This window comes from Felis catus, chromosome C2 (assembly GCF_018350175.1).
Source record: "Felis catus isolate Fca126 chromosome C2, F.catus_Fca126_mat1.0, whole genome shotgun sequence".
NCBI classification, from domain to species: domain Eukaryota; kingdom Metazoa; phylum Chordata; class Mammalia; order Carnivora; family Felidae; genus Felis; species Felis catus.
The window spans coordinates 3360724-3384305 of NC_058376.1; the positions used below are offsets into that span (position 1 = coordinate 3360724).

The 23582-nt window shown below is 61.2% G+C and overlaps 1 protein-coding gene across 4 annotated transcripts in view; it reads right to left on the reverse strand.

Annotated features, from left to right (window-relative positions):
• Positions 1 to 4840: 4840 nt before the first annotated feature.
• PDE9A (phosphodiesterase 9A) overlaps positions 4841 to 23582 on the reverse strand; it is a 90263-nt gene continuing 71521 nt past the window's right edge. For all 4 annotated transcript variants that reach the window (XM_023238692.2, XM_045036555.1, XM_045036556.1 and 1 more), the window contains 12 exons: positions 21585 to 21666; positions 19720 to 19794; positions 17038 to 17124; positions 15947 to 16051; positions 15545 to 15627; positions 14264 to 14420; positions 11949 to 12062; positions 9963 to 10067; positions 9169 to 9297; positions 7929 to 8024; positions 6358 to 6478; positions 4841 to 5283 (listed from right to left, as the gene is read on the reverse strand). In XM_023238692.2, coding sequence (XP_023094460.1) covers positions 6374 to 6478; positions 7929 to 8024; positions 9169 to 9297; positions 9963 to 10067; positions 11949 to 12062; positions 14264 to 14420; positions 15545 to 15627; positions 15947 to 16051; positions 17038 to 17124; positions 19720 to 19794; positions 21585 to 21666 — 1138 coding nt within the window. In that variant the 3' untranslated portion in view covers positions 4841 to 5283; positions 6358 to 6373. The remainder of the gene's footprint in view (positions 5284 to 6357; positions 6479 to 7928; positions 8025 to 9168; positions 9298 to 9962; positions 10068 to 11948; positions 12063 to 14263; positions 14421 to 15544; positions 15628 to 15946; positions 16052 to 17037; positions 17125 to 19719; positions 19795 to 21584; positions 21667 to 23582) is intronic.

A 23582-nucleotide genomic window follows, 5' to 3' on the forward strand; every position in this document is an offset into this window, starting at 1 on the left:
CGTTGTTAGAGTCCCTTCATTCGATGCTTTTGCTGCAAGGTTAATGGTTAAAAATTCTTTAGGTTTTATTAGGTACCTTCTGATGGCTTGGTGCAGTGAGTCCTGTGCAGAGAATCTGGTGAAACGAAACAATGCCAGGGGCAGGAAAACCCCCTTTGGGCTGCGGCACGTGGCCCTGAAAGTGGGGCGTGATGCTGTCCCCGACTTCGCGGTCGGAACAGACGGCGGCCAGAGCTGGTGGGAAAGCTGAGTGGAGACCGCACGGCACGTCTGGGAAGCCCTCCGAGGACCACACGGAAGCGTTCAAGAGCTTCCAAGCCACACCCTTTCAGTGGGAGTCCAGCGATTGCAGCATCGGGATGCCGAGGTAACTTTTCAGTGACACGGGGTCCGCGGGGAGCCGTCACTCCCGAAACGGCGTGGGCAGAAGAGGCTAAAACTGGGGCGTGGGTGCCAGTTGTGCGTTTAGACCACGGGCCTCCTCCCTCTGGTAGATGGCAAACCGCGTGTCCTTCTGTTGTGAAGTGGAGTCTGTCCCTGCCCCCCTTACACCCGAGCTTGACCACGTGACTTGTTGTGGCCAGACGGATGTAACGTAACAGCCGTGTGTGTGGCAAGGCGTGAAAAGTGCCCGGGCACTGGGGCTTAGGCGCTCTTGCCACTGGGATCACTTTGCCACCCTGAGGATGAACCACGTTGGCCTGCTGCACAGCGACACAGCCCGGGACTGGAACTCTGGCTGGTACCAAACAGCTCCACAGACATGTGGCCAAGGCCCTTTAGACCCACCGGCTCCAGCTGAGCAAGGCCAGACCACAAATCCTGCCCCTCAACCCCCAGAGCCACAAGGAGTGAAAAGCGATGTGGTTTCCAGTCCCTAAGTTTCAGGGCGGTTTGTTATGCAGCAAGAGGTGACTGATACGCTTCCCGTTTGTGGCCAGAGGTTTGAGCTTTCCCCGGGCAGATGGTCACACTTTGTCCTCCTGGGTCTGTACCTTCCTGTCAACCTCTCCTCCTAACCCCTTGCTGTCAGCCATCCCCTGTGAGTCCCCCTGTGCCCGGTGCCCCGGTCCTCCCGCAGAGACCCTGCTGTCCCTTCCTGTGTCTGCACTGGACTCTGAGTCTGCCGTTGTCCCGCCTCACGGGTACCTGCCCTCTGCCTTCCTCGGATCCCCAAAGAGCTGAGCCCCCGCCCTGCCCGGGCCTCAGCAGTGACGCCTCAACCCTCAGAGAGAGAGGCGAGCTCCCGAGGGGCCTGCTGTCGAGGGAGAGCTGAGAGCCAGACCTCATGCTGATGACTCGGCACGCACGGCCGCTGGAGAGGCAGAGATGGATGGACGGGAAAGCTAAGACTGAGCGCGTAGGGGGTTGAACTGTGCCCCCCCGCCCCCCGGGAAAGAACGGGACCCCTTGCACCTGTGAATGTGAATTTCTCTGGAAATAGGGTCTTTGCAGAATAATAAGTTAGGATGAGGTCGCCCTGAGGTGGGCGGGGCCCTGATGCAGTGACTGATGTCCCCATAGCAGAAGCACATCTGGACACAGACACACAGGGAGGAGGGCCACGTGGCAGCAGAGATTGGGGTGACGCAGCCACACCTGTCCCTTTCCCCCTGAACAAAGCGCACACGTTCCTTGTTTGTCAGGCCTGGACTCGGTGCCCCCATGTTCCCATTTTTCCAGCTTCCCTCTCCAGCCGGGAGCGGGGCCTATGTGCCAGGAGGGGTATGTGCCTATACCCCTGGCACCTGCCTGAGTATCCTTGACCCCACCACACGTGCACACACACACACACACACACACACACACACATTTTGCTGTCTGTTTTTTCCCCTTACACGATTTCTCGGTCAGCGACCACAAACGAACGCAGACTCGCTCATCAGTTGGCAGATGTCTGAGTTCGTAACGTGTACATCACCAGGGCTGCCCCCAACGTGGGTGGGGTCCTGGGAGATTATTTTGTGTCGGCGTCTGCCTTTCTAAACCATTCCAGTCACCTGAACTGGGAGCCGGGCATCCGAGCCAGGGAAGGGCCGGGGCCCAGATGGGCCCAGTCACCGGCTGGTCAAGCCCGCTCGGTGGGGACCCCGGGTGGGCATCGCCCCCCTTGTTCTCACCACGTCCAGCTGGGCCTAGGGCCTGCGCGGCCCCTCGGACCCCACCTCCCTCTCTTCCTGGATGGTGCGGGGTATCTCCCTCACCGGCCTCCGGCCTCCCTGTGTGGCCCTTCTGCACAGCCACACTCCAGGAGGCCCCGCCTTGCCCCAGGCTCGCCGTTCACCTGGCGGCCCTCGCCGCACACCCCAAGCTCACAAGCTCGCCTCCCGTCTTTGCTGCGGGGCCTCTGACACACTGTCCGATCTTTGCCGGGCTCACTCCGTCGATCGCCCGGCTGGACACAGCCTGACGGCGAGCCTGGGGGAACGTGGGGACCCTGTGTGGATTCACTGTGAGTCCCCAGCAGCCTCATGCAGCTCCTCTGGGCTCCTGACAGAGAACGGCCCCCCAAAATCCAGAGCGACACTTTTATCCGCCCCTTAGAGAAACCGCAGTTGAATTCTTTTGATTTGAACCTTACAAACTCCCCAGCGGTGATACTGGGAGAGCAGGGAGCCAGAGCAAAGCCTGTCGTCTGGAACACGTGCCCGACTCACTGTCCCTCTTCGGCCCTTCCCGGGGTGGGGGCGGCGGGGCCTGGCGCCGCGGCTGCCCTTGGAGCCCGAGCCGGAGAGGGCGTCTCCTGCGGGGGACGTGGCGGGTGGCCTCGTGGCACCCGGCTGGCCACGTGGGGCAGAGGCAACTGGAAGCCAGCGGTTCCCGCCCACGGCTGTTCGGCCGAGATGAGGTATTTTGCGTGTTTAATGTTCATTCGTTTAACGTCCATCCGTTCCACCCGTGGAACTGGTTTCACGATGTGATTTGGCTAGAGATGCCAGCACGCGAGGACTGTCCCGCTGGCCTCGGACATTACAAGCAGAGGAAGCCGCAGACGGTACCCGTGGTCCGACACGCGACAGGCAGAGAGACAGGCGGTGTGGGGGCGTCGGGCCCGGGGTCACCATCCCGGGTGGGAGTGACGGACGCTCCTCCTTTCCTGTCTCCTTCCCCCCGGGCTCAGCGCTGGGGCCACAAGTGGCTGCTGCGTCCTCAGCAGGGGGAGAAGGGGTGTGCCGGGAGCCGCCTGCCCAGCGCCTCGTCAGGGCCCGGCTCGGGCAGGACATTTGGGAGCGGGGTTTGGGGGGGGGTCCGTCGGAGCCGGAGTTTGACCCCACGCATCATTCCCTGAATCGCTACAAAGTTGGGAGAAGAAGACAATGCAAAACAGCGTGTTCTTGTCCCCCGTGTGAACACAGGGTGATGGGGGCGTAGGGGGTTTGCAGGAAGGTGCCGGTGTCTTGCTGCCGTGTGCCGTGTGTGGGGCCGTGGGGGCGGCCGCCCATGTCACGTTTGGACCGTGCCGGGCGCCGCGTGTCTTTGATGGGCAGCGTGGCTCTGAGCATTTTGTCCTTCATGCTGATGCTGATGCTTTTGTCCCCGTGTCTAAGCTTTCCGCTAGGAACCCAGGCTGTCCCACAAGGAGGGGGACTGTCACCGACGTCCTCTCCTTACAGGCCCCTCCTAGTTGTGGATGTCCTCGTTCCAGGACTTGGTGGGACCGCAACCCCGTGATGCAGACAAAGTGTGCGGGAGTGTGTATACGTGTGTGTGTCTGCAGCCGTCCGTGTGATTATGTGGATTCGTGCACGCGAGCGTGTTGTGTATTTGTGTGTGTGGGCGTGCATCGGCACGTGTCTATGTACAACCCGGTGGGCAAGCACACGTGTGCAGCCCTGTGCACCTGTTCATGCAAGTGTGAGCGTGTGTGGACGTGCTTCTCTGTATGTCGGCATGGGTATGCTCATGCAGACGCGTGTGGACCTGTGTGTGTGTGTGTGTGTGTGTGCCCAAGTGTTGAACTCAGAGGTCGCTGTGTAAACTTTGACAAGGGGGCAGAGTGTGGCAAGTGGGTGTGGAGCACAAGTTAGCAGGTGGCCAGAAGGCTGCCCCGCTGGGGGAGCAGGTGAAGGAACTGGGTAGAGGCTGGCTCACGGGGGTGGGAGCGTGGAGGGAATTGGCCAGAAGCCGGTCTCACGGGCGGGCAGGTGGGGGGCACTTGTCAGAGGCTGGCTCGCTGGGGGGAGCGGGTCACGGACTTCAGTGCAGGGCACCACGCAGGCATGGGGGAGACCTGCATCGGGGACACCTGCTGGGTTTGCGCGTGTCGTGGCCATGTGCACGGGCTTTAGCGGGATTAACATGAAAAACAGAACCTCGAAGAGCAATAGAACCGGGGTCGCCGTTCATGCGGAACTGGATTCGAGAAGTGACGGAAAATGTCACAGCCCACAGATGAATTATTCAGAGGTGGAAAGCAATATTCTGGAATTCACCAAGGCGTGCTCCGAGGAGACTCCGCGGCAGCGGGTGAAATGTCCGCGGAGCTCAGATTAGGCGGGCGGCCTGACAGGTCAGTTCATCCGAGAGGAGCCTCTTCTGTCCCGAGGGGGTGCAGGGAAGGAGCCAGTGGCCCTGGGAAGCGTCACGGGGTCTAAACGCATGCAGCGGGGCCGAGGGAGAGCGTGACCGCCCGCCAGCCGGGGTTGGGTCTCCCTTTATGGGCACGGGGCCCCCCAGATTGTCCCCAGTGCCGGTCCCAAAAGCAAAGACAGGAAGAAAGGACAGCTGTCCTCCCCTGAGACGTGGTGTGCACAGTCTGCTGACTGAAGTGGCACGTTCCCACCTCCCCACACACAGCCACCAACGCCCCCTCGCTGCTCACAAACAGGACACGCGCACGTCCTTGTACTCCGGGCACCGCCTGGCATTTAATTCTGAATTTACACGGGAGGGAGCGTCACATCACACCGCGCAGACACATCTGTGAGCAAAGCACAGTTCCTGTCCCCCCGTGAGAGCTCGGGGGCTCTGGGGACTGCCAGACGCAGCCCCCGGATACACAACACTACAAAGAAAAAGTACAGTACCCGTTTCTGTATAAGAATATATTATTTAAAAGACAGTTTAAAAATAAAAATTCTGTACAGCGTCATGAATTCCGTTTTCCTTTTTTTTTTTTTTTTTTTTTTTTTGTTATCAGTGAACAAAACAGTTCTTAGAAAACGTGGTCTCGTGGAGTCAGGCGCTCGGAATGAACTTCTCCCCTGCGCGGACGGCTCGCGAGGCTCGGCCAGCCTGGTCCAGAACCACAGCCCGCATCGTCCTGCCTCCTCCAGGCTCCGTCTGCTCGGAAGAGGGAAAAGATCTACTGGTTTGTTTTCGTGGGGGCTGAAACCTCCCACAGTCAACACAATCAACATCGTCACGGGAGGACGCATGGGATGTTTAAGGACTGGACACACGGCTGAGCACATTTAGGCCAAATGAAACGATTTTGATCCTTCTCCTGAACCACTAAAAAATAGGGTGTGACCGAAACACGCAAAGCCAGTGTTTCCCGAGCGCTTCTGATGGACCCGCATGTTGCTCATGGAAGGGGTAATAATGGTGTGATTATCTCGAGGCCGGAGATGAGGGCTCTGAGGCTCAGAGAGGCTGAGACGCCTGTGTGGGTCTCTCAGCTTGTACTTGGCTGCGCTCAGTTTCTCGGACGCCAGAGCCGGCCACTGCCCCTCTGCACCAAACAAGACACAGGTTCCCACACCCCGTGCCCTGGAAAGCTTTGTCCCGAGAATCTCTCCAGGGGTCCTTCAGACGTGCGTGTGCCACGACCTTACCACGCGGAGGCCGAATGAGCTTGGTTTCCCTTTGACATGGACAGCTTGCGTCAGGGGCACAGGAAAACGCTCACGGCGACAGACGCAAATGCTTTATGTTTGGAAAGATTTTAAAACGTGCTTTTCCTTATAAGCGGCACATAGGCTAATTACTGATCTTTGGCTATCAACCCAAGCGTGACCCCCCCTTCTTTCAGAGCCTAATTCTAAGAATTATAGGCCAGGAATAAAAGTCTCACTTTACTGAAAAACCATCCGTCTTTCAGGGGCGCCCGGGTGGCTCAGTCGGTTAAGCGTCCGACTCTTGATTTCGGCTCAGGTCGTGATCTCACGGTTCGTGAGTTCGAGCCCTGCATCGGGCTCCGTGCTGGCAGCGTTGAGCCTGCTTGGGAGTCTCTGTCTCCCTCTCTCTCTGCCCCGCCCCTGCTTGTGCGCACGCCCTCTCTCACTTTCAAAATAAATAAAAAACGTTCCGAAAACTTTAAAAAACCCATCTGTCTTTCAGATTTCTGCCCCCACCTTCTTTCCTTCCCCCCTCCCAGAGATTTTCAGTGCCGCCCCGTTTTAGGCTCTGAGTTACCACGTGCATCGAGACGTCAGTTCAGAATAGCACCCTCTTCTCTGTTTCTCACATCTCTGCTTTTCTCTCTCGACGACGACGACGTGTCGGTGCCCCCCGCCGTCAAGCTCTCCGTCTCCCTCTGTAACCGGGACAGGTATACAGAAGGCAACGATCAGGTCCCAGGAGACCGTGAGGACCTGACTGTCTGCTAAAGTGCTTCCTGTTGACTGAGACGCTAAGGTGTGTAACTGAGGCAGAGGTCCTCGGCCGCGGTGTGCCGAAACACACGCAGCTGCACGTCGCAGACACGGCTGTGCGAGCGAGCCACCTCCCTAGCTGTGGGAGGCCCCCTCTTCTCGGCCAGCGTCCGGAGCTTGGACGATGCACTCACCGTGTCTGCCGAGCCCGGTGGCCTGGCGGAAGGGAGCACGGAGCCCATCCACCCTTTCTCTTCTGGGGAGGGGGTCTGTCCTTTCTGGGGGTAGGGAAGCATCCTGGAGGTCCCGGGGGCCCCCACTGGGCGGCGGGGCCTGGGACCTTCATAGCGACGGCTGGAGTGTGCTTTAGTGATCCTGCCGGGGCCCCGCCGGGCACACCTGCCCTGACATTGCTCTCTGTACCATTTGCTCTTAGCCTCTGGAGTCTCAGGACCTCTCGGGGACCTTGTAGTGGAGGGATCCCTCTAGAGAGGCCAGTCATGGGACGCCCATCGACCAGTAGGCACTGACACATGCCCAGCGTCACACACAGAGCAGTTCGGGGGGTGGCGAGGGCAACACGGGGCGCCTGGGAAACCGCTCAGTGCTCAGTGGGGCTCGGGGGTTCCCGGCGGCAAGGTGGGGGGACGCCATGACCAGGGAGCCCCGACTGAAGTGAGCGGGGGACGGCACGGGACGGGGTGCGTGACGCTGGTGGAGGCCAGACCAGGACAAAGCGAGAGGCAGCAGGGACACCGGAGAGGAGGCGGCGGGGGGCTGAGGGGAGGCACACCCTGGTGGCTGGATGTCACGCAGGGGAGGCCCGCGGGGGTCCCCGAAGCAGAGACGTGCGCATGCAGAGGCCCTGGGGCGGTCAGCCCACTCGCACGCTTTGCAGAAAGCGTCTGCGCCGGTTCTGCCCACGTGAGCTGGACCTTCCCTGCGAACGGTCCCGTCCTGACAGCGACCTGGGGCCACGCCCCGTCTCCCCGACCCCGAGGGGGCCGAGCCGCCGTGTGTGAGAGCTCCAGGATGCTTTTCCTGTGCCGCGGGGAGCGCCTCCTTCCACCACCCTCTCGCTCAGCAAGGCCAGCCCCAGGGCTGGAGGACGGGGACCCGCAAGGGGCCAGGGCGCGGCTCCGAGAGGATCTGAGATGCCGCGACGCCCTGGCCCACCCGACTGCAGCACAGGTTTTGGGGACGACGTGGCCCCTCCGAGGGGCGTGGGCCATCGGGGGCCGTTTGGTTTTGCTGAGAGTAGACGCTCCCCGGTTTGCCTGGGTCTGGACTTCGGGGGGTGGTGGTGGAAATGAGTCCGCAGCGGCCCCTGCAGGGGTGCCCGGCTCGGCCCGTCCCCGGGGAGTACCGCGTTTCCTGCCCGGCTCGCTTTACCTCTTTCACGGAGTCGTCTCTTTGTTTCAGCTCCTCGTAACGGTCTCTGGATTCCCAGAGGGGCCGCAGCATGAGTTCCTCGACCACAGGGAAGAGCTGGGAGGAACAAGCAGATGCGTTCAGGCTGTCTTTCCACGCGGCCGCGGCGTCCGGGAGATCAGGCGTCGGGTCCTGCGTGGCTCAGTGGCTCAGGCAGTGAGTCAGTCCCCCGCACCCCGTGGAGCTCTGGGGTCCCGCCCGCAGCAGGGTCCACGCTGACCCGGGTTCTGAGGCCGTCCGGTCAGTGGCTCCTGCAGACCCTCCTGGAGAGCCTCCCACCTGCCCCTGCCCACCCACCTCTGGGTCCTGCTCTGTTTCCGCCCTGTCCCCTCACACGGACCTGCCCTCCACCTGCCCGTCCCCCAGTGTCCATCTTCCACACGCCAGCCTCGCCTCTGGTCTCTGCCCAGACGCAGTGGCTGGAGGAGACAGGCCATTCCCGCGGCAGGGCCTTGGCCGTCCGCCTTCACTCGGGCCATCCCGCCATCCCGGCCCCACGGAACCCTGCGCACGTAGCTCTGGGCCCCGGGATGCCTTCCGTGCCTCCCCAGTCACATCCCGATCCTGCTGCCGGAGGGGGGCAGGCCCGATGTGGCAGCGCTGTGCCCCTGTCCCCGCTGGCCGTGGCGAAGGCCCAGAAGTCGGTGAAGGAATGTGCGGGAAGGCCGAGGCCCCAGAGAAGCGGGAGTGAATGGGGTGTAGGGAAGGGTGTGCTGAGGCGGTTCTGGAAGGCTGGCGGGTGGGACGGGGCCAAGGCCAGCTGAAGGGACACAGTCAGAGGTGGTCTGAAGAAAGGGGAGGACGGGGAACTGGGGGCCGTCCTGCACGACCGGAGTGCTAGGGAGGGTGGGGGACTGTGTGTAACGAGGCGGGCAGTTTTCCCTGCGTTGTGGGCAGTGGGGAGCCATGGAAGGTTCGGGAGAGATGCAGAGATAGTCTCCTTGCTGAAATCTGCCTGGGGATGGCCGTGTGCCCGTGGATGGGGCAGGTCAGCAGAGGTGCCCTGGTGGTGGAGGGCAGAGGGGGGCCCCAGGGGGCAGGGAGGCCGGAAGACCGGGAGGGACAAGACAGGGGGGACGAGAGGGTGTTCTGGGCGTGCTGGAGGGGGGCACTGAGCAGGCAGCTACAGCACGCTGGTGCGTGTGTGCACGTGTGTGCTTCTCAGCATGACGTCATTCAGCATGCGGTGATGGTCACTCACCTTGGTCACCGTTTCGAACATGGGGATCAAGACAAACTTGATGAACCCAATTTGGGCCGTGGCTTTGGTCACTTTGTCCCGGTCCATGAAAGGGGCCACGGGAAGGCCTTCCGACTTCTCGCGGTCGCTCTGCAGGGAGGCAACAGCCCGAAACGTTGGAAAGCGCGGAATCTGGGGGGCCCTGAGGGTCACCGGCCTCAGAGGGCAGAAGGCAGGTTAACGTGCCACCACCAGCCAGCCCGCTCCGTCGTGGGGACGTTCACAGTCACCAGGACGGATGGTGGGAGCTGGGCATGCAGGGCCACGCCGTGACGACAGGGCGGAGGGACAGGGTGAAGGGTGGGGGGTGAGTCACCGGGCGGCTCTCGGCTCTCGGCTCTGAACCCGGGGTCCACCACGCTGCCGTTGCGAGCGCCCTACTGGCCCTTCCAGCACCTCCCACGCGGGCTGGTTGGTCTTCTGTCTGAGGGCCTCCCCGGGCCTCAAAGTGTAGGCCGACCTGCTTGGTGTCGCCCGCCCTAGGGGAGCCTCCCCTCCTGCCTCTGCCTCTTCCCTTTCAGGCCACTTGCCCGACGCTGCCGCCCCCATTCACTGCTCTTTCGTGGTCCCCGGTGGCAGCTGTCGACGCTACTTTGCAGGCTGTGGCCGTCTTTCCTCTCGGATGTGCACCTGCCGTGAGGCTGTCTGGGGGCTGGAGACCGTCCGCTCCCGTCCACTCGTCCCCCGGGCACGCCCATCCCCCTTTCCAACACGGGGCCCCCGCAGGGGGTTTGGTGGCACCGGGATGCTCTCACCTGCATGAAATACTCTTCCAACAAGCAGTCCACCCAAGGTTCTGCAACTGCCATCGGACGCACCTCGTTGGAGATATCACAGCATTTTATCAGAATCATCTTCAGCTGGAAGACAAGGGGGGGATCAGTGGGGCCCAGAGCACGTCCCCCTGCTGCCGTTTGGGTCTGGACTTCGTCCTCCCCGGAGACCAGCCCTCCGAGTCTGGTGAGGTTTGCGCGCCCAGTGGGCACTTCAGGAGACCGGTCGGGCCAGGGTGTTTGCCCCTGCGCCCGAAGGCGGGTGCCTTCGGGGCCGGCACGCGACCGTCCCCGGGAGTCACCGATGTCCTGGGCCCCGGGAGTCACCGATGTGTGGGCCGGCGCTCAGGGTGTGACGCTGACTCAGCAGGCGGTGCTCCCGGGCACATCACATCAGCTCGGGGCTGCGGGCCCCGGGCGCGCCCCGGCCTCCCGGCAGGCGCAGGTGGGCAAGGCGACTCGGCAAGGCTCTGCTCGGCTCAAACACTGGCACGGCCTCAGCTGAACCTGGGCTGACTCGGCTGCCCCTGTCCCTGTCCCCTGTCAGTCCCCGGGAGTCGATCCCGGCCTTCCTTGTCTCCGCTCAGGTGACTCCAGAACACAGGCCATCACAGGGCTCTGCCCGGCAGGCCTCTCGGGGCAGCGGCCCGACGCCGGGCCCGGGGCACAGGCTGGGTGCTGCCGGGCGGCGGGAAGCTTCCAGGCCCCCAGGCCCGGCCGCGCGGAGCTCGTCAGCATTCGGGCCTCCTCCTGGGGGCCTCCTCCCCTCTACCTCCCCCAGCCCTTGTGCACGAACAAGTGGAGATCTGGGGGCTCCCCGGCCAGGGCACGACCCCCTGGTCTGTGCTGCGGGCCGCCACCCCTCGCCCGGTGTGGGGGTGGATGGAACCCCGGGGACCCGGGGCCTCTTCCCCACCCCTCCCCCCCGCTTGGACGGTTGAAGGAAGGGAGTAAAGGGGTGATGGTCACTCTGTGTGGCTCACGGTCTCGACACTGGCAGCAGACGTGTGGCCTCTGCCCTCCAGGGTCTTTCCTTACGTTTCAGAGGGAAAACGGAGGCAAAGGGGGCACGTCTACTCGTCTCTCTGTCTCCAGATGCACCGCCCTCACCCTGCCGTAGGGCCAGGCGGCCCCACCCACACCCACTGGTTTTCGGGAGCAGGGACCCGGCTCCCACGTGACTGCATCTCCCTGCGCCCCGTCCCCAAGAAGCGATGCCTCGGGAGGCCCTGGCCCCAGGGGACATTTCTCCTGACGTGTAACTTCTGCAGAATGTGAGGTCCTTCCCCGCACACCTTGTGTATTAGCTACGTATCAGTTTTGGGGACGTGACGTCAGACGGGCGGCCAGATCTCAGAGGGCTTCCTTGTTCATCAGCTTCCAGGGACAGAAAGTGACCATCGGTTTTAAAAAAGAGAGAGCCAGAGAGAGAGAGAGAGAAGGCCGGAAAGCAGGCCTAACGCCCAGACAAGGCTCAGCAGAACCCCTTTCTCCGAAGACGGGGAAGGGTGTTTCCACGTGTTTCTCTTACGAAGGGCAGGTGGGGTGCAGACCCAGGCGGGCCCTCCTCACGGTGAGGCTCCCTGCCCTTCTCTGCACAGCTGGCCCTGCTCGTGGAGGGCCGGGCCGGGAGGGGTGCTGCGTCCAGAAGCTGGTAATTGGGGTGCCCGCCCGGAAGCTGGTAACTGGAGTGTTTTCTGGGGGACCGCCTTCGTGGGAGAGCCAACTTTATTCTCGGGACTGAGCAGGACGGATTGCTTTCCCCCACGTACCACCTTCAAATCAGAAGGCGGCACAGGAAGCACAAAAGCTGCCTTCGACCGGAAGACAGGCCCGCTGGGGGCCGCCCGGGGAGAGCTGGACGCTGCAGGGCAAGGTTCAGGGTTTTGGGGTCTCGGTGTCCAGTCTGGGCCGGAGGGTAGGACGCGTGCACCAGGGCCGCCAAAACGGGTGTAGCGATCTACTTACGAGGGTCACATGCTGTTCGTTGCTGTAGTCAAAATTCTCCATTTTTTCTTTGAAAGAATCCATAATTTCTGCGTGTCTTGCCATGTCAGTGGCTAGAATCAGAGTGATCATCCCCTGGAAGATGAGAGCAAAGCGTTAGCCCCGGGCGGAATCCCAGCAAGGACCCAGCGAGCGCCGGCTGGGCACACGGCCCTTCCCCGGGGCCCGGGCCAACTCTACGTGTGCGTCTGCACAACAACACCGTCCTCATTTGTAAGATGAGAGGCCGGGGAGCCTCCCGGGCCGCAGCTGGCGAGTGGAGGCTGGGGGTTCAAGCCCACCCGTGCGCTGCAAATGGGCCCCGAGGGCCGAGTCCAGGACGGGGCAGGCCCATCGGCTTGCAGATGGCCGGTTCGGCGCTGGGCTTCCCGGTGATGACGGTCGGTTTCGACTGAGGACGGATACTTCCCCTCAATTCAGGAATCCAGATCCACGGCCGTTCCTTTCACGTCCCGTTGCCGGAGGTCAATCGCCGATCTTCCAGAAGTCTCTTTCCCCTGTCGCGTCTCATCTGTACGTGACTCTGGGCGCACACTGCGCGGGGGTGGTCAAAGCCCGCTTGCATTTGACAGCGTCGTTCTGCTAACACATTCGTAAGCGAGAATGCGACGATTCTCTAACTACAAATACCTTCCTACCTTGGTAAGCAAGGTACTCGATGACAAAATATTATTAAAAATCGGGCTGAATGATTTCACGGTCAGGAAAGTCTCATGTCTGACGTTTGACAAGCCTCGTGCGTCCCCACGGCGGGCGGCGTGAGAGAGGCGGGTCCCCTGCTTGGGGACGCTGCTCTGACTGCTCCCGGGGTAGGAGGGCAGGGCACACCCCAAGGGGACCCGGCTGCTTCGCTTCTCCAGCTCCCCACAGGAGCTCCTCACCGGCAGCCCTCGGGGACTCTCTACGACTCGCCCCTTCCCACGCTGGAGAGGAAGACACGTCAGGGCTCATCCCAACAGCTCGCGGTGTCCCCGGCCGGCGGCTCCAGAACATGGAAGAGAGGCCAGAAAGCCCATAGATAAAGGGGACGTGGTTGGGCCGGAAATCGGCGACTCGATGGGGACTGTCCTTCGGCACTGGCCTCGGCTCTGAGCTTCCACGGCAGATGGAGGGACGGTGTTCTCTGATGAAGTGCAGCCCGTCAGACCTCCAGGAGGGACAGCCCGGGTCCCAGCGTCTTTAACAGGTGCACCTTGAAGCGAGGCCCCCGGGCACCCGGTGGGTGAGGCTGTCATCCGTGGGACAGCAGAGTAGGGTGCCTCACCGCGAGGGCGGCTCCCTGTGCGCGTGTCCTGGGGCTGCCACATGAGTGCTGCGTGCCAGGTGACGGGGAACCATAGCGGGGCATTCTCTCCCAGTCCGGAGGCCAGAAGTCTGAAGGCGCCGGGAAAACGTCTTTCCTGACTTTTCCTGCTCCTGTGGCCCCGGGTCACTCCGGCCTCTGCCTCCATCTTTAGGCCAATTTCCCTTCCATGTATCTGTCTCTTCCTCTGTCTCTTCTAAGGACACCTGTCACTGGCTTTAGGCCCACCTGGGTAACACCAGCTAATCTCACGCAGAGATCCTAACTTAATCACCACTGCAAAGACTCTTTTCCAAATAAAGTCACATACAAAAGGTTCTGGGGGTTAGGAAGTGAACATCCAATTTTTTTTTGGCTACCATTCAACCCATACACTCTTCCAAGAGATCATTCTGGTATCTTCCCTCCCCTGAAAACATCAGAGGGTGGCGCACAGAGCTGTGCTCAGCGTGGGACCTCCTGCGTGGGAGGGGGCGTTACCTCCAGCGAGGTGGACGTCTGTCTCAGGACAGGAGGGTGACAGAGGCCTCCCCAGGGTCTCTTATGTGAAGTGGGCGGTGGGGCCGACCGGGTGCGGGTGGGGCAGGGGGAGGCAGCTGGGGGGCAGGTGAAACAGTCGGCTAGGTTGGACTCAGCAGGTGCATCTGTCCAGGGCCCGCACGTTCCCACGGTGCCCCTCACCTCTGTAACCCCCACTCTCCCGGGCTGCAAGCTGGAGAAAGGACGGACCTTAAAGGCTTCGGGTGAAACACTGGATGTGAAATGCAGGTCAGTGGGGTCCCGTGTGTTTATGCCGAGGGCGCGCCTCTCCCCGGAATGCCACTGGCCTTGGCGGGCGAGGAGGGGGGGGTGGGTTCCCCAGGATCCCTGGTGGGACCACGGGCTTCTGGGGGCTCGGCCGCTGGCGGGAGGGGCTCTACTCCGTGGTTGTGCTCACCGCCTCCCGCTCTGCGGTCAGAGGGCCCCTGCACACCTGTCTGATCTGCTTGAACCCGTCCGGCTGCACGTTGGTGAAGATGTTGCACTCGGGCTGGGCGAGGATCTGAAAGGCCACGGCACAGTGGTGGTTCTCCAGGGGCGAGATGTCATTGTAACGCACGGCCAGCTCCGTGCGGGCGTTGATCTGGTACCTGGCATCGCGGGAGAGAGCGAACGGAGCCTTGGGCACCTGCGCTCGGACGCGGCGGTGCCCGCAGAGGCTGGAAGGCAAGCCGGGCGTGCCCTGCAGGTGCCGGGGACCTGCTCCCCTGGGCTCTCTGACTCTGCCGCCCCTTTAACGAGACACCCTCGAGGTCTTAGAATCCCGCCGAGTAGACACCACCAACACACCTCGACTTCTCCCAGTCATGCCGCCCCGCAGGGAATGTGTTCGGGCCCCTTGCAAACATCGGCATATGCAAAAGGCAGACGTTTGGGAGAAGAACCAAGATGTGTTCTGAGGTCAGAGGCTGCGGTTAAGGCCTGTGCTGTGCACATCGTCTTGAGTGTGAAATGGGGGAATGGGCGCTCATGGTGCCGGCCTCCTCTGAGGAACACGGACGTCCACACCGTGGAACCCACTCCCGTCCTGACGGAGGCCTGGCATGAAAGCCGCCGGCGAGTTCCCGGCCATATGTGATGTCACCGCACGGACGCATCTGACCGAAAGGACAGGTGCCTCACTAGGGATGCGAACGGGTGCCACGCGGCCCGGACCTGATGGCTACACGGGGTGGACTCTGTGCCTCTGCCCCCCACCGCAGGGGTGGGAGCGGATCACCGATTCAGCCAAGCTTGGCCTGTCCTCCTGGCCCCCCACGGCGCCTCCCCGCCCCCTGCTGGCCTGCACTCCTTCTCTCCCTCAGTCCTAGTCTCTGCCCCGTTGCTGCCGGACACAGGCTGGGGAGTGAGATCCGGAGAATGGGCATCCTGTGCGGGTACTGCCCCCGGCTTCGGGCGGAGGGGAGTTTGGGCACCACCACGGCTCTGCCTGTGCAGAGGGACGTGCAGGGTCTGGAGCAGGACCGCAAAGGAGGGCGGCGGCCCCTCGGGGTTTGGCGACCTGGAAGGGTCTGCCCCGGGGGGGGCCCGAGGCCCTGGACAAAGTCCCAAAGTGGGAGCCGTGTCCTAAGCATCTGAGCCGGGGGTGCTGGTGACGCCTTTGCCACAGCCCCACCTCAGAACTGGTCTGTGCGTGAAGCTGAAGAGGTCACCTCTGACAACCAGAGAGCCCTTGAGAAGGAAGAAACGAGAGAAAGAAAAATGGTGCACGTACGTGTTGTTGTACCCTGGGTGATCCAAATCGTGACAGATGGCTGCCGTCATTAGAATCAAGATATCCATTTGGGAAAATTTCTCCTGGATTAGAGAGAGGGCGGGAGGGGGTGAGGAGGGGGCTGGAATGGGGTGGGAGAGGCGGGACTCGGGTAGGACGAAGTCCCCTAGCAGCTGGCCTATGGGGAGGACCGGCCCGCTCTCTGGGGTGGGGCCGGGAGGGCGGGCCCGCACCTGCCCGGTGCCCCGCCCCTGCTCTCCGCACAGAGCCACCGGCTCGCCTGAGGACAGCAAGGGGCGAGGAGGCTTCCCTGGGAGGGTGGGGGAGCCCGTGCCCCCGGGTGGGGGCGGCGTCCGTGAGCGAGGTGCCCCCGCCCCCAGGAGGAGCCCCCCAGAGACGCACCTGGAGCCGGCAGAGCCAGATCATGCTGTACATCATCTGGGTCACGCAGAAGCAATGCCGGAAGTTGTGGAAAGGGTTGTTTCTGTAGTTGTCGTGCACGCAGAGCTGGAGAGACAGAGGCCCCGGCTGCTGGCACGCAGCTGCCTGCCCTCCCCGCCCTGCACACCTTTCCCCCGATTTCGCCAGCCGGCTGGCGTTTCGGATGCGCTCTGTGACATCCTCGGCCGACCCAGAGGCCGGCTGTGTTCCTGTGCTTGCTGGAGGTAAGGACGAGTGGCCCGGGGGCCCGAGGACGCCCACTGGCCTCCCTGTGGCCTCAGAGGGCAGGTGGGGAACAGGCTTCCACCGGGGCTCACGGACTGAGGTGCCCCCAGAGGGGCTCTGAGGGGCCACGTGGGGACGTGAAGCCGGGGGAAGGGCTGGGGGTTACGGGAGGGGCTCTGGGGCCCAGTCACCATCACACGTTTTCATATTTTCATATTTGACGTTTGAGCCTTTCCTACTTGGTTCCGAGCAATCTTTTATTAAAAAAAAAAAATCTGGGGCGCCTGGGTGGCGCAGTCGGTTAAGCGTCCGACTTCAGCCAGGTCACGATCTCGCGGTCCGTGGGTTCGAGCCCCGCGTCGGGCTCTGGGCTGATGGCTCAGAGCCTGGAGCCTGTTTCCGATTCTGTGTCTCCCTCTCTCTCTGCCCCTCCCCCGTTCATGGTCTGTCTCTCTCTGTCCCAAAAAATAAATAAACGTTGAAAAAAAAAATTAAAAAAAAAATCTATTGTGAAACACACATTCACACATTCATACACGTACACGCACTCTGCTCTCTGCACACGCACTCACACACACACACCTGCACGCTCACCCTCACAGGCTGCTTCGCCGGCCCCTCCCTGGTTCTCACTCTCGCCGCCAGAGCAGGGGTTTAGGGGGACTGAGTATTCTGGCAGGAGACAGACGGACCCTGGCCGCCTGTTCTCACAAAACTCTCCTGGGAACGTCGCCTCCGTCCGTCCAGCAAGGTGCCTGGCCGGTCTGTTCCCGAGTAACCGGAAGGCACTGTGTTGTTCAAGAGGGACGTGAGGGGCCCGCACTCACCAGCCACCTCCTGAGCGTGACGGGGTGGATGGAGAAGTCTCGGACCAGGCCCAGGTCGTGGTACATGTGCTCCAGGCAGCTCAGCATCTGGAGGCACAGGGGAAGCAGGCGGTCAGCGGCACAAGCGAGCCAGCCCGGCACGGCCCCTCCGGAGCCCTGGGGGACGCGCGCAGGGCCAGGGCCTGTCCCTACAGGATGAGCTCTCCCCGCCCGGGAGGCCCGGAGGGAGGAGCCGTGTTGACTGGGGCCGGGTGGGGGGCTGTTGTCTCAGGACCCCTAGAAGGACAGCGATCGGGTGAGAGGGAGCGCCCCCAGATGACCGTGTCAGCGGCGACGCGGTGAACTTCGGCACACGAGAAACCGTCTCCCGAAGGGCATCACAGGCCGGGGCACAGATCCCCCGGACACAGACCCCAGAGCGGGTGCGTGTGCGGACACAGAGGCTGAGCCTTGACGGCCTGCATCCCCCACATGCTCCATTTTGCCCTTCGGGGGCCCGCTGGGACCCCACACACATTTTAATGCGTTAATTACGGGGTCTGGAAGGTGAGCTTCCCGCCCCGGATTCACTTCACTTCACTGAGCTGTCTTCTGTAGAAATCTCAGGTTGAAGTAGATTTGTTTTCAGTCCCAAAGAGGATGTGCTGTCATCGTGGTGATCTATTTAAATACAGCTCAGAGCTCTGGAGCTCATTAAACCAGGGAAGAAAGATTAAGTGATTTTTACAAAGTGGGAGTCTGATAAAACGGGCTCTGATTTCCGGGAGGCGGGTCTCCCAGGGTGACTGGCGACGCGCAAGGCAGGGATCTCTAGGCATCGCCTGGCGGCCCGGGGCGTGACATTGTGCCCTGCCGCCATGCCATCGACCAGCCACCTGGGGCCTGCACGGCCACGCTCCCCGGCTGTCTGTGGTCACGGTGTGACCACCTCCTCCCAAACGGGCGTGTTATGGACTGAACCGTGGCCCCCAAATCAGTGAATGGAAGCTCTAACCCCCTACGTGACTGTGCAGAGAGCAGGCCTTCAGAGAGGTCATCCAGGTTCAATGAGGTCACTGCGGTGGCTCTGATCCACCAGGACCTGTGTCCCCTCGAGAAGAGGAGGCCAGGACACAGACACGCACAGAAGGACGACCGCTTGGGGACGTGGGAGACACCAGCCCTGCCCACGCCTGGATCTCAGACCTGTAGCCTCCAGGATGTGGTTTGAGTCATGGCTGCCCGAGCTAACACAGGGCATGCCACCCCAAAGCCATGTTCCCGGCTACGCGGTCCTGGGAGAGCCGGCAACGTCCTGGAACGTCCTGGAAGCCGACCACACACCGGTCTTCCTGGAGGGGACGGGATGGATGCAGATAGGATAACGTCCATGGCGCCGGGTTTTGGAAACTGGAGAGCGGCAGGGGTCCGGGGCCCCTGACGGGTCTGCCCGTGGGAGGGCGGGCGGGCGGCCTTCCCATCGTGGATGCGTGAATCCTTCAATCTCCCCACGAGACGGCGTGGCCTCCGTGGCCACAGGGAGCCTTGCGCTCGGTGAGATTCCGTAAGAGATGGGCGGCGAGTGCCCTTGTCCACGTGGGCGCTTTGCCACGGGGGGCCCCGGCTTTGCTCTCGCTCCCGGTGGGCCGGGGTCAGAATGACTTCCGGGAGCGTCGGCTCTTCTAGAAGTGCTCTGGCAGGGCTCCTGCCCACCCGCGGGAAGCGGGAATCTGTGCATGTGGAGGCACCCCGCTGAGTCCACTCGCCACCCGGCGGGCCCGGCCCAGCCTGGGCCCCCCGTTCAGACCTCAGTCCCGACGCTCGTCCTCAAGACCCAACTGCTGTTTGCTGGCCACGCCACCTCCCACCCTCCCGGTCACTGCCGGTCACGCACCGACCTCGAGGGCAAGGCCAGCCTCCTGCGCCTCCAAACGCACGCTCCGGTCTGCACGTTCCTCGGTGGCCGCGTGTCGTCTGGCTCAGTGTTGGCTATGGGACGACCCCTGGGACCCGGGTCAGCACGCGGCGGGGCGGAGGCCTCTCCTGTGTCGGCAAGGACGACAGCACGAGAGCCCAGGCCCTGGAGACACATACGGCGCCCGCTCAGGGCGCAAAGCCCTCCGTTCCCGCGTCAGCGGACCTGCTGTCCAGGCGGTGGGCTTGCCGGGGGCAGCTTGTCTACACATCTGTGTTGCCAGAAAGCCGGACAATTTGTCCGTAGAGCTGCTGGGGCCGGTGTCCATGATGAACGGCTTTTGTTTTCTTGGGGTTCACAAAGGGAGGGGTACAACTGATATTATTAGACTAAACAAACAAACGGGAAGTCTCCATCTTAGTGTTTTCTCAGCAAAACGGACAACGTAAAGATCCTTCTCGCTGCGCAAGGGGACTCCGCGTCCTGCGTCCCACTCCGCTGGCTGTGGGGGACGCCTCCCGGGCTTCTCCTTGGTGGGCACGGCAGCCGCCCGGGAGGGTGCTTGAGGGGTGGGGAGCCAGGGGCACCACGGCCCAGCCCTCCTGCCCTTGACCGCCCACGCCTCTGCTCCGACACCCCCCTCGCTGAGTCCTGTCTCTGGGGCCCTCCTGGGCCTGCCCAGAGTCAGTTTGGAGTAAAACCTGGAGAATCGAGTTAAAAAACAAAGACCAGAGAGGAGGAAGAGATCTGGGGTGCCCGTGACGCTGGCACGGGGGCCCCTCACTCACCTCGTTGGGCTCCCAGAGCCAGACGTCAAAGGTGGGCTTCCGGAGCGCTTCGATGGTCTCTGGAGAGAGCAGGTACTGGGAAGGACAGGGGACCATCAGCCTCTGGGCTGAGACAAAGGCCACCAGCCGCACGCGGGCTGGGGGATGTTTCCTCCACTTCCTCCTGTCCCCTTTCAAGGACACCTGTGCACAGGCTCCAGGGCCACATTCTACCAGAATTCTGGGGAGCGCCAACCTCCAGGGGCAGAAACCCCATCAGTGGCTGCCGGGGGCAGGGGGAGGGCACGAGGAAGGTCGTGGGGTGACAGAGATGTGCCGCCCCTTGGTACTGCTGGAGGTCACCTGAGGTTTTCCAAATTCGCAGTACTCTGCACCCACAGGAGGGAAACTTCACTACGTGTCAATTACCTCTCAATACACCCGACTTGGAAAAAATACACTAAAGTGAAGTCCAGGGAACGTGGCGTACATTCAAATCCTGGCTAAGAAGCTATCCGGAGTTTCTTTTTTGAGGGAACCTGTCCCTGCTTTGGCCATACGCTAATGCAGCACAGCTCGCTGAGGGGTGTGGGCAGAGGGGAGACCAGAGCTCGGGTCAAACTGTCGTAGGAGATTGAGGCTGTGATGGTAGAGGGAGGAGCCCCGTGATGACAGGGTTCCGGGATTAGATATAACCTTGCCCTAGGTCTTTTTTTTTTTTTTTAATGTTTATTTATTTTTGAGAGAGAGAGAGACAGAGTGTGAGTGGGGGCGGGGTGTGGGGCAGAGAGAGAGAGGGAGACACAGAATCGGAAGAAGGCTCCAGGCTCTGAGCTGTCAGCACAGAGCCCAACGCGGGGCTCGAACCCACGCACTGTGACTACGTGACCTGAGCGGAAGTCGGATGCTCAACCGACTGAGCCACCCGGGTGCCCCTGGTTTGTTCTTTTTTTTAAAGGCAGTTGCTACAGAGGAGAGACACCTTTCAGTTTGGGCACCGGCTGGGTCTCATGACTCCCTGGGGACCCGGGACACCGGTCTCAGCGCCAGCACGCGGAAGCCTGAATCTTAGCGCGAGAGCGTGTGGTCAGTCGGGCCAGGGCTTTGCCAACTCAGCCGAAGGGACTGTTGAGATGGCGACTGACGCCAAAGGACCCTTCTCTGTGGTGTTTGAAGACCCCCCTCAACTCCCAGGGCGCTGCTCCTGTCACCAGGGCCTGGGTTCCTGTAATGGAGAGATCTGAGACTAGAGAGCGAAACTTCTCGTAATCACTACGTATTATTCGGGGACGGGAGATCCAAACAGGCAGATCTGAGGTAATTTAGTTAAAAATTAAAGCTCCAGGGGCCCCTGGGCGGCTCAGTCGGTTAAGCATCCGACTTCGGCTCGGGTCATCATCTCACGGTTCCAGGTTCGAGCCCCGCGTCGGGCTCTGTGCTGACAGCTCGGAGCCTGGACCTTGCTTTGGATTCTGTGCCTCCTTCTTTCTCTGCCCCTCCCCTGCTCGTGCTCTGTCTCTCCCTCTCTCAAAAATAAATACACATTTAAAAAAAAATTAAAAAATTAAAGCTCCTTGCAGTAACATGGGAGAGCGGACACGTTCACCTCGTCGGCGACGGGCGGACGGGGCGGGGGCTGTCCCTCACCTGCTGGCACAGGAGGCCGGGCCCGGGGCTCCTGTGGCAGACACAGAGCAGACAAAACACTACCCTGCCCGAGGACAGCAGGAGCGTCCCACAGCCCGGCGCCGCTTGGGAGCTGGGTTTGTGAAGGCAGAGCCAGAGGGGGCCTGGCCGGCAAGTCGGGGTGGCTGAGGGCTCGGGGCCCGGTGCCCTGGCCGTGGACGCACAGCCGCGGTCTCGTCAGAGCCAGCACCTCCTCTCACCTTGGGGTAAGTGGGGACATCACGCCGGGGCGTCATCTTCTTGTTGGCATCCACAAAATTGTACTTACAGGGACAGCTGGTCCTAAAGGGGAAAAGTCGGGGTTAGCTCTGGCATCGCCACTGAGCGGGGTGTCCACTGGGGCACCTCCTCGGAGCAACCCGAACCCCAACCCCCACCGACCCCTTGGCCTTACTTGCTGCGGGACAGTAAATCCTAAATCCGGCGACATCTCTTTGCTAACCCCCAGGGACCCTGCCTGGACCTCCTGAGATGATACGGGGGCTCTCAGAAAACACATCAGCTTCATTTTAAACAGGTTCCTAAATATCTTTTAATGACGCAGGTAAGACCCTTGGATTCTACAAAATTCAAACAAGGAAGTAGGTAAGGTGTAAAAAAAAAGAAAGCAAGTCCCCTGCCCCCCCCCCCCACTTTACCTATTTCTTTCCCCTCAACCTCACACCCTGGAAATGCGTTAAGTTTGGCGTATCCTTCCAGAATTTTCCTAGGCATGGACACACAGGGATAGCGCCTTGTATTTTTTTTTTTTAAACCCAAATGGAATTGTACCGAACTTCCTCTTTTGCAACTTCTTTTTTTTCTCACCTCATATATCCCACACTCACTGCATGGCGCCCCACAGAGCGGGGCTGCGGGACAAGGCAGATCCTTGCCCAGTGCTTCCGGATGTGGCTGTGTTACCAAGCCCGTCTCCCAGCACGGACGTGCAGGACATTTCCGGTTTCCCCCAGCGCCTACCGTCGGGAGATGCGTTTGCTATCTGCCTTCCTTTGTCCCTCAGTATCGAGGTATATTCTCCACGGGGACAGAACACACCAAACGGGGGGTGCTCTGCAGGGCAAGCCTCCTCCCACCGTCAGGGCAGAGAGTGCGGACCTGGCCGTACCCTGGGGGGGCTGCACGTGGCCCCCTCCCCACCTTCTCGGAAGGTGAACACGCTCTCTATCCTCGGACTTGGCAAACTTTGTAAATGAAGTCCACCTTCTGGGAGAGCAATTTAGTACCACATAGTAAGAGCCACAGAGAAATTCACGTCCAAGAAGCCCGTGTGTCTACCCTGGGGAATTTATCTTCAGAAGAGAATTGGATGCAAGCAGCCATCCCTGGGCGCAAAGGTATTCACTGCAACGTTATCTGTCGTTACGAAAACACAACCCCAAACCGGAAGCCACTGAAACGTGGGAAAGAGCTTAAACCACGACGGACGATTACGCGTTCTTTAGGCAATTATGCGTATTATGTGAAGTAAGGAGAGTTTAGGGGAGAGAGGAAAAAGAAAGGTTGCGTTCGGTATGCACTGAAAGGTAACGCAAAAAGAATCCACCGAGGTACAAGGGCAAAAGACCACGTTTGTGGACAGACAATGAGGGGACTGTGGCCTCCTCGACAAATGGATGAGCTGGATGAAGTTGGTTAAAGAAATTAAAAAAAAATTTTTTTTAATGTTTATTTATTTTTGAGAAAGAGAGGGAGACACAGAGTCCAAAGCAGGCTCCACGGAGCCCGACGAGGGGCTCGAACTCACGGACCGTGAGATCATGACCTGGGCCGAAGTCGGACGCTCAGCCGACCGAGGCCCCCAGGCGCCCGTTGGTTAAAATTCGATCTATTTATTGCTCACGGTGTTGTAAGTGAAAAAAGATGACAACACAGCATTTCTTTTCGAAATACCTAGAGGATCTGGGCGGCCCGGCATCCAGATTTCAGGCGGGGGCCTCGCCAGCCATGGTCACTGCCGGGGATTCGCCCCCTCATCCGTTCAGTCTGGAGCTTTCACCTGGGGGCTGTGCTCAGAGTAACAAGCCTGTTTTCCTTCTGGAACAGGCGCCTTCGGAATGAAATGGTGTCGTGCTCTTTCCCTGCCCCGGATGCTCACAAAACCCACCCGGCTCCGTGTGGGGAGGGGGTTTGCACACAGATTTAGCCAAAGAGTCACCGACGAACCCACAGAAGACACCGACCGGATGATTCCCGTG